At 45.8% G+C, this 18086-nt stretch overlaps 1 protein-coding gene across 3 annotated transcripts; it reads right to left on the bottom strand.

Moving 5' to 3' along the window:
- Window positions 1-2709: 2709 nt before the first annotated feature.
- Window positions 2710-15492, bottom strand: LOC123490859 (protein arginine N-methyltransferase 9-like; the record flags this gene model as incomplete). 3 transcript variants are annotated; one of them, XM_045220708.1, is given in 10 exon segments in its annotated part: window positions 2710-3457; window positions 5624-5807; window positions 7073-7262; window positions 7574-7683; window positions 11822-11924; window positions 12263-12430; window positions 12830-13066; window positions 13353-13501; window positions 14149-14348; window positions 14820-15492. In XM_045220708.1, coding segments are annotated over 9 exon segments (2087 nt in total), but the record flags the coding sequence as incomplete, so codon positions are not given.
- Between the last annotated feature and the right edge of the window lie 2594 nt (window positions 15493-18086).

Here is an 18086-nt window from a genome sequence, read left to right on the forward strand (position 1 = left end):
TATCTATATACAGTGGGGAAAAAAAGTATTTAGTCAGCCACCAATTGTGAAGTCCTCTCACTTAAAAAGATGAGAGAGGCCTGTAATTTTCATCATAGGTACACGTCAACTATGACAGACAAATTGAGAGAAAGAAAATCCAGAAAAATCACATTGTAGGATTTTTAATGAATTTTTGCAAATTAAGTTGGAAAATAAGTATTTGGTCACCTACAAACAAGCAAGAGTTCTAGGCTCTCAGTAGACCTATAACTTCTTCTTTAAGAGGCTCCTCTGTCCTCCCACTCGTTACCTGTAATAATGGCACCTGTTTGAACTTGTTATCAGTATATAAGACACCTGTCCACAACCTCAAACAGTCACACTCCCAAACTCCACTATGGCCAAGACCAAAGAGCTGTCAAAGGACACCAGAAACAAAATTGTAGACCTGGACACCAGGCTGGGGAAGACTGAATCTGCAATAGGTAAGCAGCTTGGTTTGAAGAAATCAACTGTGGGAGCAATTATTAGGAAATGGAAGACATACAAGACCACTGATAATCTCCCTCGATCTGGGGGCTCCACGCAAGATCTCACCCCGTGGGGTCAAAATGATCACAAGAACGGTGAGCAAAATCCCAGAACCCACGGGGGACCCTAGTGAATGACCTGCAGAGAGCCTGGGACCAAAGTAACAAAGCCTACCATCAGTAACACACCTACGCACGCCAGGGACTCAAATCCTGCAGTGCGAGACGTGTCCCCCTGCTTAAGACAGTACATGTCCAGGCCTCGTCTGAAGTTTGCTAGAGTACATTTGGATGATCCAGAAGAGAAACTAAAAACAAAATAGAACTTTTTGGTAAACTCAACTCGTCGTGTTTGGAGGACAAAGAATGCTGAGTTGCATCCAAAGAACACCATACCTACTGTGAAGCATGGGGGTGGAAACATCATGCTTTGGGGCTGTTTTTTCTGCAAAGGGACCAGGACGACTGATCCGTGTAAAGGAAAGAAATGAATGGGACCATGTATGTGAAATTTTGAGTGAAAACCTCCTTCCATCAGCAAAGGGAATTGAAGAGAAACGTGGCTGGGTCTTTCAGCATGACAATGATCCCAAACACACCGCCCGGGCAAAAGGAGTGGCTTCGTAAGAAGCATTTCAAGGTCCTGGGTGGCCTTACAGTCTCCAGATCTCAACCCCATGAGAAAATCTTTGGGGGGAGTTGAAAGTCTGTGTTGCCTAGCTACAGCCCCAAAACATCACTGCTCTAGAGGAGAGATCTGCATGGAGGAATGGGCCAAAATACCAGCAACAGTGTAAAAACTTTGCGAAGACTTACGAAAATGTTTGACCGTGTCATTGCCAACAAAGGGTATATAACAAAGTATTGAGAAACTTTTGTTATTGACCAAATACTTATTTTCCACCATAATTTGCAAATAAATTCATAAAATCCTACAATGTGATTTTCTGGAGAGAAAAAAATCTCATTTTGTCTGTCATAGTTAACGTGTACCTATGATGAAAATTACATGCCTCTCTCATCTTTTTAAGTGGGAGAACTTGCACAACTGGTGGCTGACTAAATACTTTTTTTCCCCACTGTATATACATATATATATATATATATATACACACACACACACTGAGTGTATGAAACATTAGGAACCCCTTCCTAATATTGAGTTGCACCACTTTTGCCCTCAGAACAGACTAAATTCGTCGGGGCATGGACTCTACAAGGTGTCGAAAGCGTTCAGGGATCTTTTGTCTTGCCCATTCACCCTCTGAATGGCACACATACACAATCCACGTCTCAATTGTCTCAAGGCCTTTAAAAAAATCCTTCTTGAACCTGTCTCCTCCACTTCATCTACACTGATTTAAGAGGATTTAACAAGTGACATCAATACGGGATCATAGCTTTCACCTGGATTCACCTGTTCACCTATGTCATGGAAAGAGCATATAACTATAAACTGGGTGGTTCGAGCCCTGAATGCTGATTGGCTGACAGCCATGGTATATCAGACCGTTTACCACGGGTATGACAAAACATTTATTTTTACTGCAATTTGGCACCTCAGGTGTTTGTGGTATATGACCAATATACCACAGCTAAGGGCTGTATCCAGGCACTCTGCGTTGCGTCGTGCATAAGAACACCCCTTGGCCATATACCACACCCCCTTGGGCCTTATTGCTTAACTATATCATTAAAACCTCAGGCCCTAGTTACGACATATTCAAGACAGGTGGGGAGATACAGTACGCATGCAGTGAATCTAGGCAGTTGTCAATAACTCACAGTGAACTGGTTGATGAACGGGGCGATGTTGAAGCCCAGTGTAGGCTCCTGGCCCTGGACAGCACTCTCCAGGAGCAGGCTGTCAGACTCTACCAGCATCCCGTACAACACAATCCTCTCTGGGAAGATCTGACCGCCGTCCTCCAACAGACACCTGCCATGGATGGATCCCACCCAAACAAACAAACAATTGCTGACAATAAAAACATACAAAAAGGGACATATTCTTCTAAACCCAAATAGTATATTTTTCCCAATATGATAACACTGAAGATTAATATCAACATTCGAGATATGATCAACAATCCCACCTCATTCCTAAAACACTATCAAATTCCCCCAGCACGTTATACATACTACCCTGTTACTACCAAAACTACCTTTCCCAGCAGCGCTTGCTACATCGTCCTACCTGGCCAGGGTGGCTTTCTCCATCAGCTTCTGCCTGACTAAGCCACAGGTCTCCACACAGTCTAATATGATGGCGCTCCACAGCTTCTCCCTGGAGGGTCTCTGGAGCACCGCCTGCTCATCCTCCACCTGGTTCAGCCAGAACTCGAGAGCCTCCTCTGGGACACCGTTGGCCTTGGCCAGCCTCCTGAGCACCGCCTGGTGCTGGGTCTTCTCTACCGAACTATATGCCTTCACCTGGCCCTGACTGGCTGCCATGAGGGAGAGGACAGAGAAGCCCTCAGACACGTCCAGCACGTAGAAGGGGTCGGGACCAGGGTCCATAGGGCCACTGGGAGGGTCAGTGAGAGGCATGACCGCTAACCCTTGACCCTGGCTGGGACCCTGGACCGAACGAGCGTCCTTCAGGTTGGTGATGAGTTTAGCCAGTGCCCTGCGGAAACTATCGTGGTAGGGCTGGTTGTTGAGGAGGGCCATTTCAGCACACTCCAGCATGGTGTAGTCTCGAGGTCCACTGCTCTGCTCTGTCCCGAGGCAGGCTAGGGCGCTGCACAGTTCTGCCTCGGCGTTCAGGCTTGGCTTGGGATTGCCACTTTGGCCTGGGTTGTTTCTAGGTTGGTCTGGATCCAGACAGTCGTCTAGACGGAACTCTCGTCCGTCTCGCGCTACGGCAACGCTGCAGAGTCTCAGGTAGGCGTCCCGGCAGGAGATCTCCACGATGAGCTCGTCACCAGGCCTCAGGGGGAAATCTGACCAGACATTTCATTTTATGGTTCATTTGAATAAGGACAGATACAAACCCATTGACATTGAATTAACAACCATCCAATGAGTTGCACCATCGTGTATATACCTCAAATTGTATACAATAACAGTCAAGAATAGCACTTCAATATTTTGTCTTGCCCATTCACCCTCTGAATGGCGCACATACACAATGCCTGTCTCAATTGTCTCAAGGCTTAAAAATCCTTCTTTAACCTGTCTCCACCCCTTCATCTACACTAATTGAAGTGGATTTAATAAGTGACATCAATAACGGATCATAGCTTTCACCTGGATTCACTTGGTCAGTCTATGTCATGGAAAGAGCAGGTATTTCTAATGTTTCGTACACTCAGTGTATGTAAATTTGTTTTGATGGGTGTGACCCTCTTTTAGTCTAACAAATAAAGCATGTAGAATTGCAAAAGAAAACGTAAATTACATACAAATTATTGGCATATCTTAACAAGTTGATTTCTTTCTTTTTATAAGACCTTGTTGCGCACATAACTGTTTATTCATGAACCACAACAACAAGTAAACAGAACTGGCATGGAACAAGACGCTTTGCCACTGCACAAAAAGAAAGAGGGAGAGAGAGGAAGAGAGGGGTAGGAGCAGGGGAACGAGGGAAATGAGATTCAGGAGGGAGGGAGGCACAAGAGAGAGAGAGAGAGCGCTGTAGGAATAACATCTGTTTGTGTCATCACGTCAGCGTGTGGTTTGTCGTTGTCAGGGGGCGTTTGGGGAAAATACATATTTATATCCTATAAGAGATTCATGAACACTAAAGAGTGTCACAGGCGATCCCCGGTGCACCCGTCTGTCTCGCCACGGCGGCCGGGAAATGGATGTCGATGATCACCGGGAAAAGGTGGTGGGGATGGCGTCTGGCTGGTCCCTAGACGCTGCCCCTGTCAATTAGCAACACTGCTGTAAAGAGACACTGAGCTCTGTAGCTGAATGATGATGCATCTCAATGTCAACACTACAACTTCACTTAGTTGTTCTACGTCTGGAAGGAGCACAACAGCCTGACAGGGTAAAGGAGTACAGAATTGTTTGTTGACAAAGGTCAAGCCTATTTGCGTATAATACATTCAATCCATTTGAATGGTCATGGAATCAAGCTAGGCAAACCAAAGCCAACTAATAACAGCCTTGAGGTCAGATATGTAGACTGTACGTTGACTTCAGTCATTGCCTAATGTCTTCAAAGGAATGGGTTTCTTCAATATGTAGCCTACTGCCCCCGTTTGACAGAATGTGGAATTGCATTGCAAACATCGGAAGGGGACAAATATTACAGTGGAATATGCAAGAACACCATTTTTATATATTATGTACAGTATGTAATATGTGTAATTTATATGGTAACAAATATGTAAGTATTACTGTATAGCTGTGCTGAGTGGATCTCAGGAGAATCTGTGTTTAGGCAGTGCATTATGTGCATCTCTACTGTATGATTAAAGGGCTCTACGTAGAGATGTTTAAACATACTGCTCTATAGATAGAGCAACACTAGATCTGACTCCTACAGAGGAGTAGTGTGCAGTTGTCTAAATATACTACCTCACTGCATGTGTATATACACTGAGTGAACAAAACATTACAAACACCTGCTCTTTCCATGACAGATTGACCAGGTGAATCCAGGTGAAAGCTATGATCCCTTATTGATGTCACTTGTTAAATCCACCTCAATCAGTGTAGATGACTGGGTGGAGACAGGTTAAAGAAGGATTTTTTTTAAAGCCTTGAGACAGGCATTGTGTATGTGTGCCATTCAGAGGGTGAATGGGCAAGACAAAAGATTCAAGTGCCTTTGAATGGGGTATGGCAGTAGGTGCCAGGCACACCGGTTTGAGTGTGTCAAGAACTGCAACGCTGCTGGGTTTTTCACACTCAGCAGTTTCAAGAATGGCCCACCACCCAAAGGACATCCAGCCAACTTGACACAACTTTGGGAAAAATTGGAGTCAACATGGGCCAGCATCCCTGTGGAACGCTTGACACCTTGTAGAGTCCATGCCCCGACGAACTGCGGCTGTTCTGAGGGCAAAAGGGGGCGCAACTCAATATTAGGAAGGTGTTGCTAATGTTTTGTACACGCAGTGTACATACATGTCTGATATAAATGATCTTACTGTGTGGTGTTTGAACAGGGTAGATGGCCTGCTCCCAGCAAGTGTCCTCCATAGGTCCGGTGGACAGGCTGCTCTCCTGATCCAGGTGGAGCTGGAACCACACAGCCAGAGCGTCTAGCAGACCCTCCCCAGTTACGGGTAGACGCACCCGGCTCACCTCCCTGGAGCACAGACCCTCCAGCTCCTGGGGCACAGTTAGCATAGCATAATTACCGTATTTTCTGCACTATAAGCCGCACTGGACTATAAGCCGCAGGTGTTTTAATGTTTAATTACCATATGTAAGGGTTCGTGCACAGAGGGGATTGTCGGGAAAGAGATGGCTGCTTGAGGAAGCTCCCATTTATTAACATATTTGCATAAGTTGCATATTTGCATAACGTATTCAAGTGTTCCCATTTAGTGCAATAGTAGCTACAGAACATATACTGTGCTGTGTAAACTGTACTGTATCACATAGCGTTTCAGACACACAAACTTTTCAACTTTCAAACTTAAACGGTGCGCTCCCAGCGCACATACCGGCAGTGATCTACAGCAGTGGTTTTCAACCAGTGGTCCTTGAGGGAGTGCTAGGGGTTCCCCAGCAAAATTAGTTAATAGCGTCACAATCATTTAACCACTTAACTTTGGTTATTTTTGAAAAACCTTGAAAAAGTGTGCACATCTTTGAATATTTAGCTACATTATAGCCTACAGTAGTACCATAACAAAAAACAAAGCTTACAGCGCTTGACGAGGCAATATCAATGGCTAAATTAAATGTGTTTTTTTTTAAGTGCAAAATAAAGTGCCTGTAACGCGACAGTAAGCGCGTAAGCCTAAAGTTGCAGCAACACGGCTGCTTAAAATATACGGTAATTGCACAAACTGTCTCGCTCTCGTAATGTCTGTCTGTCTTGCTCTCGTTCTGTCTCTCATTCTGTCTCTCGTACCACTCTCGGTTCCACTTTTACTTTTGCGCGCTACCTGTCTCACTCTTTTCCGGCCTCCAGCTTTTCCTGCTGGAGCCCGCTGCTTAAAGGTGGGGGACGCGGACCGGTCATAGAGCCCATAGAGTTAAAGTTGGTGGACTGTAACCTGTAAAATCCATAGATTTAGGAGGTCTTCTAGTGGCCGTTAGCTGTAAAAATCCATAGATTAGCCGCACCGTTATATAAGCCGCAGGGTCGAAAAATGGGAAAAAAGGCGCGGCTTATAGTCCGAAAATTACGGTAGAATCACTGCTCTTGTATTCTTGGAACCCATAGCCAAATCTCACGCTAGCTAGGCTCTTGACATACAAGATATTGTTTTGTTATCATTATACAGAATCTACACACAGCAATGCCACTGTGAGGCTGTAAATCGTAGCTGTTGATGATAACTAACAGTTCAGTAGATTCCCCATAGAGATTTCTGGTTTAAATGTTATCTATGTATATATGAAGAAGCTATACTGCCGCTGACCTGTACGTTGTTGAAGTCTATGTCCAGGGCATTGAAGGGTTCAGTGAGGGGGGTGTAGCCTCCAGGCAGCCTGCTCAGTCTCTCTGTGGTGTAGGGCTCCGTGGAGTCATCCTCTGAGCTGCAGCTTACTGGGCTGTGGAGCTCTCCGGCTGCAGCCATGGCCAGGCCCCCCACCTCAGACACACACAGCCTGCAGGCACATAGTTATAAATAGATGGTATGACATTAATATTAACACCGGTGTCTGTTTACCCACACACACACAAACACATACTACCTCCAGGGACATATGGCCTTCAGCTGTTGTTCCATGTCGACAATGAAATATTCCGACAGATAAGGACACGAAAGCTGAACTTGTTGATATTTGGGCTACTGTTCTACATGCTGAGGCATTGAGTGTGAAACGCGCAAAATAAATTATACAACTAAATCCGTCATTGAAGAACAATGTCTGACTGACTTAAGTTAGCCTTGATTAACAACAGAAGGACAGGTCACCTGTGATGGCGGCGGATCTCCAGGCACTGGACAGCCATCCCAAACACAGTGGCTCCGGCAGGGATGACCCGGCCTGTTTGGGATGGAGGCGTGGATGGGTCCTGGGTACTCTGCAGTGGAAGGACTAGAAAGTGAGCCTTCACGTGTTCATAGATCAGGCCTCATGCCATTAACTTAGCTATAATAGGATTTTATTTGTTGTTGCAATTTATAGTATATGTTTGCTAAATGCACTTGTCTGTAGGGAATCTTTATATAAAGGATTTTCATCTATCCTTTCATTATTTTTTTTACCTCAAATGTAGTATCGCATTGAGACCATAGATGGCACTGTTGACTTATATTGGCTGCATTTTAATATTGAGGAAGGTGGTTGGTTGGTACTGTAGTAATAATAATAATAATAATAATAATATGCCATTTAGCAGACGCTTTTATCCAAAGCGACTTACAGTCATGCGTGCATACATATTTTTTATTTTTTTGTGTGTGTATGGGTGGTCCCGGGGATCGAACCCACTACCTTGGCGTTACAAGCGCCGTGCTCTACCAGCTGAGCTACAGAGGACCACAGTCTCCTACTGTAACCTTAAATTATTTTGGATGAATCTCTTTGCCAATAAACAGGAGAACATTAGATTTGGCTGGATAAAGGACATTTAACATAAAAGGATTGATACTTCATAATCATGTTTTATCATTGTGATACAAAAATATAGGTAAAGCCTCTTTTGAAGATTCCTTTGCGATCACTTGTGTTGAATTGAGACAGCCAATCCTGTTAAATGAATGAAAAACATGAACATAACTGGAATCTCAATCCACTGTTGTGATGAAACTGAAAATGTTATGCGAAAGTGTTGGGAAATAAATAATCAATACATGTTACTTCCTAATCATGGTAACGGTTTCAGACTTGCACTAAAGGGTGGCTTGTATTCATTACAGTGAGAAACTCTATATGAACTGTGATGTCACGAGAGGCTGTGTCCTGGAGGGACGTTACATCCCCCTGAGATGGCTGCAAACCCAGACAGCTATGGCTCCATCTGCTGGTATGGTCGGGAACTCCAACCCTCTATGGCCAATCTTCCCACGCAGCTGAAACCAATCAGGAGCTGAGGAGCTGAAGGTTTGTTGAAGGGAAGAGACACGGTCTCCAAGGTGGGCTCTCTGGAGGACAAGAGTGCTGCACGTCCACTTCCATGAGGAATATAAGGATTTGGAGATACTTACCTTTGGGAAATACTCACCTTTGGATATATGCACCTGTGGAAATACGTGTGGGACATTTGGAAGGACGTTTTGCTGGGTTGGCCACTAGCTGCAACGTGGAATACAGTAAGACTGGGGAAAAGTTATTTGAGCGAGGGAGAGTTATGATTTTGGATGTGGAAGAGACATCCCTGAACTGTTAACCCTTAAAGAGCCACCAGAGAACAGAATTGTGTTATACTTTCGTTAGTTTCCCAAGACCTTTAATAAAATCCTTGTTTTGGTTGAACCTGGTCTCCTTGCACTACTTGAGCAATCCCGCTGAAAGCTGTGTAGCCTCTCGTGACATCACAGATGGTGGAGAATACGGGCACGCTCAAAGCGTTAATAGTGCATGTCAGAGGAGGATACCGAAGGTTTGATCACCCAGTTTTCCAAGTTGGCCGTAGGCTCCCCGCCGACTGAAATGGAGGACATATTGAAAGCCCTTGTTGCTGGCCAGCAAGCCCAGATGCAAGCAAACGTGGCTCTCTTGGAGGAGCAAAGAAAGCCAACCTTCTGAAGGCAGAGGAATTGCAGTTGCAGAGACAGAGGGTGGTCCAAAATACCCGCCCAATAAAGGCAAGTGACTTTATATCTAAGATGGGAGCTACCGATGACATTGAGGCATACCTGCATGCATTTGAGGCCACGGCCACTAGGGAAGCCTGGCCCAAGCAACAGTGGGTTGGTCTGTTAGCCCCCTTTCTAACCGGGGAAGCGCTGAATGCTGTCCGGGACCTGGGCCCTGACCAGGTTACTGACTATGATGCCCTGAAGTCTGAGATCCTCAGCAGATATGGACTCACAAAGTTTGGTATGGCCCAGCGCTTCACAGTTGGACCTTCCAACCAGACCAACCTCCTCGGGCGCAGATGCATGAACTTGTCCGAATCGCAAGGAAATGGCTGGATCCGCAGAGGAATACAGCAGCGGCGGTGGTGGAGGCCGTTGTGGTGGATCGTTACCTACGCGCCCTGCCTTATGAGGCAAAACGGTTCATCAGTCAACAGGCCTTGACCACGGCTGATCGGACCGTGGAAGCTGTGGAAAAGTACCAGGCCACAGCGGAGATGCTGAATGCTTCCCGAAAAGACCCCAGGAGTGCGGCCCCACCACAAATGGGAAGAACCCGTCCAAAGGACCCCAAGGTCTCGAACCCAGCCACGTCAGGACTTATCCCGGCTCCAGGGGGAGCCAGAAACCAGGCGGGTCCAAGAAGAGTACACCAGGATGGGGAACCTCGACAGTGTTACCGGTGTGGGGGAGATGGGACATATCTCCTGGCAGTGTGGGAAACCAGCCGATGAACCTATGCCCACTGCGGGAGTCCTCCAGCTCAGCACCCACACATCGTTTTGCCTCGCTCTTGGGAGTCGTAGATGGCGGCCCAGATCGACCCCCCACCTGCCCGTAACTGTGAATCACCATGATGTGGAGGCCTTACTGGATTCTGGTAGCCGGGCCACCCTGGTGCGTAAGGATTTGGTGGGCCCAACGTGTCTGACCCCGGGGAAAGTCCTCCCAGTTTCCTGTGTCCATGGGGACACCAGAGAATACCCCATTACTGAACTTACAATGACCAGCACACGGGGAACCATACACACGACGGCGGGGGTGGTTGATTCCCTCCCCGTCCCTGTCCTAATTGGACGAGACTGCCCAGCCTTTTTACCCACTCTGGAGAGAGTCTCAGGAGAGGATAACCCGAGTACCTCGGAAACGGAGAGGCAAGACTCATCCTGGGAAGGCTCCGGTGCAATCCTCCGAGTTACTCACTCCCGCCCGGGCTCTGATAGGGATGGCAGGTGCCCAGACCGACACAGAGACGGAGCTACAGAATCTGGACAAAGAACTGTCTGGTCTGAAGGGGACCGCTGAGAGGTATCGTTTGTTAAAGCAACAGTTAGACATGAAGACAGAAGAGTTAGATATCCTCCAGGCTAAACTCCAACAGAGCTCCTTCCCTAAGCAACAGGAGGAGCTGGAGAGGCTGCGCAGGACCATCGAGGAGTGTGAGGAGACCCTGCGCAGTAGTAAGGAGGTCCAGAAGAAGGCAGAGGAGAAGTACAAGGTGTTGGAGAACAAGATGAAGAATGCGGAGGCAGAGAGAGAGAAGGAACTGAAAGCTGCTCAACAGAAGCTAAACTCTGCTAAAACCAAGGCTGATGCGTTCAGTAAGAAACTCAAGGAGAGACAACAGGAGGCTGAGTCCCTGGTCCTAGAGTTGGAGGAGTTGAAGAGAGAGCAGTCTGGCAAGCACCACGGCAATGCGGACGCCCTCTCCCGGCGTGATGCCTTCTTCGCTGCCTTTACCCGACGAGGACGTCGGTCCCGAGGAGGGGATGTGATGTCACGAGAGGCTGTGTCCTGGAGGGCGTACATCCCCCTGAGATGGCTGCAAACCCAGACAGCTATGGCTCCATCTGCTGGTATGGTCGGGAACTCCAACCCTCTATGGCCAATCTTCCCACGCAGCTGAAACCAATCAGGAGCTGAGGAGCTGAAGGTTTGTTGAAGGGAAGAGACACGGTCTCCAAGGTGGGCTCTCTGGAGGACAAGAGTGCTGCACGTCCACTTCCATGAGGAATATAAGGATTTGGAGATACTTACCTTTGGGGGAAATACTCACCTTTGGATATATGCACCTGTGGAAATACGTGTGGGACATTTGGAAGGACGTTTTGCTGGGTTGGCCACTAGCTGCAACGTGGAATACAGTAAGACTGGGGAAAAGTTATTTGAGCGAGGGAGAGTTATGATTTTGGATGTGGAAGAGACATCCCTGAACTGTTAACCCTTAAAGAGCCACCAGAGAACAGAATTGTGTTATACTTTCGTTAGTTTCCCAAGACCTTTAATAAAATCCTTGTTTTGGTTGAACCTGGTCTCCTTGCACTACTTGAGCAATCCCGCTGAAAGCTGTGTAGCCTCTCGTGACATCACAGAACATAAAATAAATCCTGAACATGGCTGCCTATGCTAGTTAATTACCTGTGGAGGCAAAAGCAGATGATTCCAGGCGTGTATAAGGCTCTCTATAATGCCCTCACCAAATAGGCCAGCATCCACAGTCTCCGTGACAACCAGCGATACCCTACCACAGGAAAAAAAACATCACACAAACATTAGAGGACAAATAGGGACGGTTTCCGGGACACAGCTTACATTTTAGTCATTTAGAAGACGCTCTTATCCAGAGCCACTTACATTAGTGCATTCATCTTAAAGTAAGGTAGGTGAGACAACACATCAGTCTTAGCAAGTATATTTTCCCTCAACAAAGTAGTTATCAGCATAGTCAGTGCTAGTAGAAAAAGACTAGTGCATTATTATTATTTTTTGGGGGGGTGGGGGGGTATTTATGATACTCTTTATAGAAGTAGGGTTTCAGACGTTTTCGGAAAATGGGCATGACTTGGGTGTCCTGGTCACCTCTTAGGGATGTCTTTAGGCACTTCCATCTCCAGCGACTTCATATGGAGGATCTTGATGCGTCCGTTCATTCCGTTAGCGGTGACCACCTCGCAGGCCAGCTCGTACATGGTCTTGGACAGCTCACAGGCGTACACCTCAGCCGCCCCGGTCTTCTTAGCACACATTCTGTCCATAGAGAGACCAGAGAGGAACAAGGATTACAAGCAGTAACAAATTAATAGAAATGGACAGACCACAGACATGACAGTGTTTTAACACAAACGTAGTCAATCCCAGAGCTGTGTAGATTTCTCTGGGCTAGATACTAACCATTAAGATTGTATCACTTTAAACTAATTATTTGTTTTGTAATTAAACAAATGATGCACTTAAAAGGATAGTTCACCTAAATTACAAAATTACATTGTTTTCCTACCAGTGGCTGGCACTGTTTCCAAATGCTACCGTTTTAGCATTTGTGGCACAAATGTCCAAAGACCGCTTGCAGGGTATGGAAAGCAACATGTAATTTTGGCATTTGGATGAACTATCCCTTTCACAGTAATAGGCAGAAAGAAATCTCACCCGAGGATACCGGTCCCTGTGCCTATATCTAACACAGTGTTGCAGCCTCCCTCCACAGCCTTCTGGATGGCCTGCTGGTACTTGTGGTTCCTCTTGCGGTCGTTGAGCATCAGGAAGTGCCAGCGCTCCACCAGCCAGTTGGCGACGCGGTAGAAGTTCTCCTTGGCCTCAGGGTAGTCCGGCTTTAGCTTCAGGGCCTTGTGGAAATGACCAGCGGCCTCGTCACGGAATCCCATTCTGGAGCGTGCATGGAAGATCGGAATGGAACAATTGTGAGCAATCTAAGAATATTGTGACACATTTACTAGGACACAGCGCTATCTGGCTAGTTTAATCACTTTACACCACTGCATGCAAACAAACAATTTATTGGCAGACATTAAAGAAAAGATAACTATTATTGATCCTGTGTCAAGCATATTCTAAGGTACAATGTTACCCCACAATAACTGACTAGTAAAGTCTTCCCAAGCCTACAGACAATACATGCAAGACACCGGTCAGACTGTTGAGTGAGGGCTACCTGAACAGGTGTTCACCCATGCTGTTGATGATGACCTCATCAGTAGGGAAGAGCTCCAGAGCCTGTTCATAGCAGTCAAACAGGTCCTGGATGCGCCCCAGAGAGTCGAGCTCATCTGCCCATTTGAACAGAGTGAACCTAAATGACTCCTGAAAACACACACACAAAAAACACACACATTATAAAAACTTTGTTGGTGATGTATTAGACTAGCTTTCATCTAAGAATGACATCACTTGTCTTTTTCCTTCAGTGGTAAACATTTATATTGTAATGTGTAAAGAGAATACACACGTCAACTTCAAAATGAAAGGTTGCCTAGCGGTTAGAGCGTTGGGCCAGTAACCGAAAAGTCGTTGGTTTGAATACCCGAGCCAACAAGGTTAGAAAATCTGTTGATGTGCCCTTGAGCAAGGCACTTAACCCTAATTTGCTCCAGGGGCACCATACTACTATGGCTGACCCTGTAAAATAACAAATTTCACTGCACCCATCTGGTGTATGTGACAAAAAAATATTGAATAAAACAAATCTGAAAGTTCAAAGGGAATGTCAATTGTCAGACAGGCTGAATGGTGTATAGCCTACAGCAGGGCTCTCCAACCCTGTTCCTGGAGAGCTACAGTCCTGTAGGTTCACTCCAACCCTAATCTAGCGCACCTGATTCTAATAATTAGCTGGTTGATAAACCGAATCAGATTAGTTACAACTGGGTTGGCGTGAAACCTACAGGAGGGTAGCACTCCAGGAACCGGGTCGGAGAGCCCTGGCCTACAGGCTTTCCTTTGCTACCCACACTGGCAAAGTCCTTCAGCACAGGAGCCAGGTTGAGGACGAGAAGGTAGTGGACGAAGGCAGTCCCATAGTCTTGGTTGAATAGACACTGCTGGGCACTCTCCAGTGACCTAGACACCAGCTCATTCCTGGCAGGGTCCTCCCTGGGCGCCCGACGGTTCCGTCTGCCCCGCTTAGGCCTGGTGCTGGCGTTGGGCATTCCTATCACACAGGGAGATAGGAGACCACATATGTTAGGAACACACAGCAAACACAAACAAAGACATAGCCACACAACATTCATCACACTGATGAGCGGTTTAGTTTGATAATTACATAACTAGCTACAATGTCATTATCAATGTGTTGCTGTGGTTGTAAAAGTGTGCAGCAGATATTTTGGTTGTAACCACAATACATGAGCTAGCAAGCTAACGTTACACAAGTCTAGCCTATTGGTTCAAAATGCCACACATACTAACTACATCAAATGACACAAGTAGCTAACTAGCAGTGTTGTGTTCATCATGCAATATCGCTAACTAACGTTACTAGGTATTATTTTCAAAACGAGTCGCTAACGTTAGCTAGCTAACTTAATTAGCTACTACTGTATGTTGGTAACTAGCTAGCTAAATATGGCCAGCGGACGATAGGCGTAAAACTTCATTTTCAGTGATGTTGATGACTTACTATATATGCATCACAAAATCATACATTTAAATACAACAGTAACGTTATAAACGATGATGACAATAACAGTATCAAATGTAGAGGTAGCAACATCTGATAGCGCCGCTGGCTGAAGACCACTGACAGTGAGGTATAATAAGAGTTTCTAAACCCAGAGGCGCAACATTGCCAGACTTCCGGGAACGCTTACGAAGCAGACCAACAGACCAGGGCCCGTATCTCTAAAGAATTTTTGTGCAAAAAGTGGCTCCTAGCGGCCAAATTCTAAGAAAATTCTCAGAGGCATGACGTTTTCTTAGAATTTCCCCTAAAAGTGACACGAAAATCCCAGTTAATATAAAAGCTATTCCTCAAGAGTCCTAGCGCTTAAAAGGGCTCCTAAGGCGAGATCTGCTAAGAGCAGGGAAGAGGACTTTTAGTGGCTTAGGAGTTACCCTAAGCAGCTGCACAAAATGGCCAACAGAGGAGGCAGGAGAGATGTCCTGCAAACACTGGATGACAGGGAATTATTGAGACGCTACAGATTGGATCGTGCAGGAATCATGTTTGTGGTGGATCTCCTTAGAGATGCAATTACTTCACCAACTCGACGCCACAACGCTATTACACCGGAGAAGAAAGTAATCACAACCCTGAGGTATTTGGCAACAGGGAAAATGCAACAATGCAGCAGTGATGACCTGGGTCTGTCCCAATCCTCCGTCAGCAGAGTCATCACCCAAACACTGACAGCTTTGTCACAACCTAATATTGTGACACAATTTGTTTCATTCCCGCTGGATGCCTGCACTTTACACACACATAAAAGGGCATTTATGGACATTGCAGGATTCCCTGGCGTTGTAGGGTGTAATTGATGGAACACATGTGAGAATAATTGCGCCAGAGGGACGAGGCTGTCTTTGTTAACAGGAAGAATTTCCACAGCATCAATGTGCAAATAGTGTTCAATGCGTGCCTGGAAGATTTTGGACATTGTGGCTAAATGGCCAGGCTCCACACATGATGCGAGAATGCTCTCCGAGAGTGGCATCAGACAGCTTTTTGAGAGACGCTATGTGCCAGCTAATTGCCACTTGTTAGGGGACAGTGGCTACCCATGCAAACCATGGCTCACACCTTGCACCTCCAGCCACGCCAAGGGTCCCAACTAAACTATAACAGGTAAGCCAAACAATACAAAAATCATGGAAATGAAATGCAAGCAATATGTTAGAGCATCCAAGTAGTGCAATATTTCCATCAAATAATTAAAGGTCTGTATTCTATTGTAGGGCCCACAAGACAACAAGAGCGGTGGTGGAGCGTGGCATAGGCCAGCTTAAGAGGCGCTTTCATGTTCTCCACGGAGAGGTGCGGCTGAGGCCTGAAAAAGTCAGCAAACTCATCATAGCCTGTGCAATATTACACAATATTTGCAAGGTTAGACAGATTGCAGAACCTCTGGAGGATGGCGATGAGGATGAGGATGGAGACAACGATGAGGATGGTGGTGAAGAAGATATTCACATTCCACAGGGGAACCTAGCCCAGAGTGGACTGCCTTACAGGGCAAACTTCACAAATTTACATTTCAGGCAAGCTGTAGCCCCATGTCATTTGAGAACTTGTGATGGTATTAAGAACTACCACAGTTTTACTGCACATCACCTGCAACTGTTAAATGCAAGACACAGAACACAATCTCTAAATGGTTTATTTTTAGGTGTTCAATTTTAAGGCGGTAGTACTCCTCCTGAAGGGAAAGGACTTTTTTGTTGTTCAAACACATCAATTGTGAGTTGCAATCTTCTCTCCTGCAGGGATGCTGACGGAGCAGGTGCTGCGGATGGGAATGGTGTTTGATCCGCCGGGCTATCCTGAGTAGCAGCTGCAGATGGTTCAGGCGGCAAACTTGATGGGCCCGGTTCTTGTGATGGCTCCATGCTACAGAAATACATAGGCCTAGTTTAATTATTGTTTTGATTAAATTAATTTAATACAATGAGCATGGATAACACATGAAATGGCTTCTGCAATGAATAAACACTGTTGATATGAATAACCCTGTGTCCTACCTTTGCTGCATTTCAAGGGCCTGCATCATTGACGTGTCAATGCCTGTTGGCAGCCCGGTGACACTGACCTCAGAGTGTCCCAGGACTTGAAAGACAGTGTCGGCCACCTGGGACAGCCGCTTTGCAGGTGGTCCACCCCCTAGAAAGAAACAGTCAATGAACACAGTACTTAGGCATGTAAATTAACTTTGCCAGCAGGAGCAAATTGCCAGATTATGTGGTAGGCCATAGTATTTTGCTCACCTGTGAGTGAGGATTCCCGCTTGTGTGCTGCAATCTCATCTTTTTGCCTTGGACTGCAGCACATACCACCTTTTCTCACAATCGTCGCCTGTCCGCACCACCAGTAGAAAAGAGGCATTGATTGTTTGGGATATTGTGTCCCAGGCGCGCCTCTTGCCTTGGCTAGTGACAGTTGGGCCAAATTCTCTCGTAACATACCTTATGTTCGTTTCACCAACTGGGCCAGCAACAAACCTTGCTCCTCAGTCCAGTTAAGCTCTGATTCCTTTTTTCTCCATTTTCTGTGTTTGTAGGATATTTGTTAACAAGCCTTCATAAATAGACCAGCCAGCAATCACAGACATTGTTAAAAGCTGAGCTGTGTTACCCTCGTTAAGTTCACACTGAGTTGTAACGTTGCAATTTCTACTTCATTAAGGACAGCCCCTTGAGATAGGCCATCTTGTTTTCAATGGGGTCCATATGGAAGTGAAAGTACAAAATATGCCAGCTAGGATATTAATATGAGCAAATGAGACACAAATCATTATTTGAACAGGGTGTAATGAGCTTAAGTTTTCACATATTTTAGATTCTAATGTTAGGCTATAACCCCTACAGCTTACTATTCATTTTCCAGATATTTTCTTGAATGTGAAATATTATTTACAATTATAGTCTGCATAAGATTAGAGTGTATAATTATGTTTATTGATTTGAGGGTACATCCTTTGCTCATTATCACCAAAAGTTCCATTTTCATCAAACTTGTAGGGATCAACCAATCACGGCTTTTGAAATGATGACTCATACCTAGCAACGGGTCAACCACACCTCCTCACTAAGATAGGATTTTTCATCCATTCCTGGCTCAGAGTTCACTGAAAATGTTCTGGAATCACTTCTAAGCTAAAACTCCTGGCAAGGAATTTTTAGGTTAAGTTAGGAGCTCTCTGAGAGGATTCTCAGAATCTTTAAGGATACGGGC

The sequence above is a fragment of the Coregonus clupeaformis genome, unplaced genomic scaffold (genome assembly GCF_020615455.1).
Source record: "Coregonus clupeaformis isolate EN_2021a unplaced genomic scaffold, ASM2061545v1 scaf5146, whole genome shotgun sequence".
Taxonomy (NCBI): domain Eukaryota; kingdom Metazoa; phylum Chordata; class Actinopteri; order Salmoniformes; family Salmonidae; genus Coregonus; species Coregonus clupeaformis.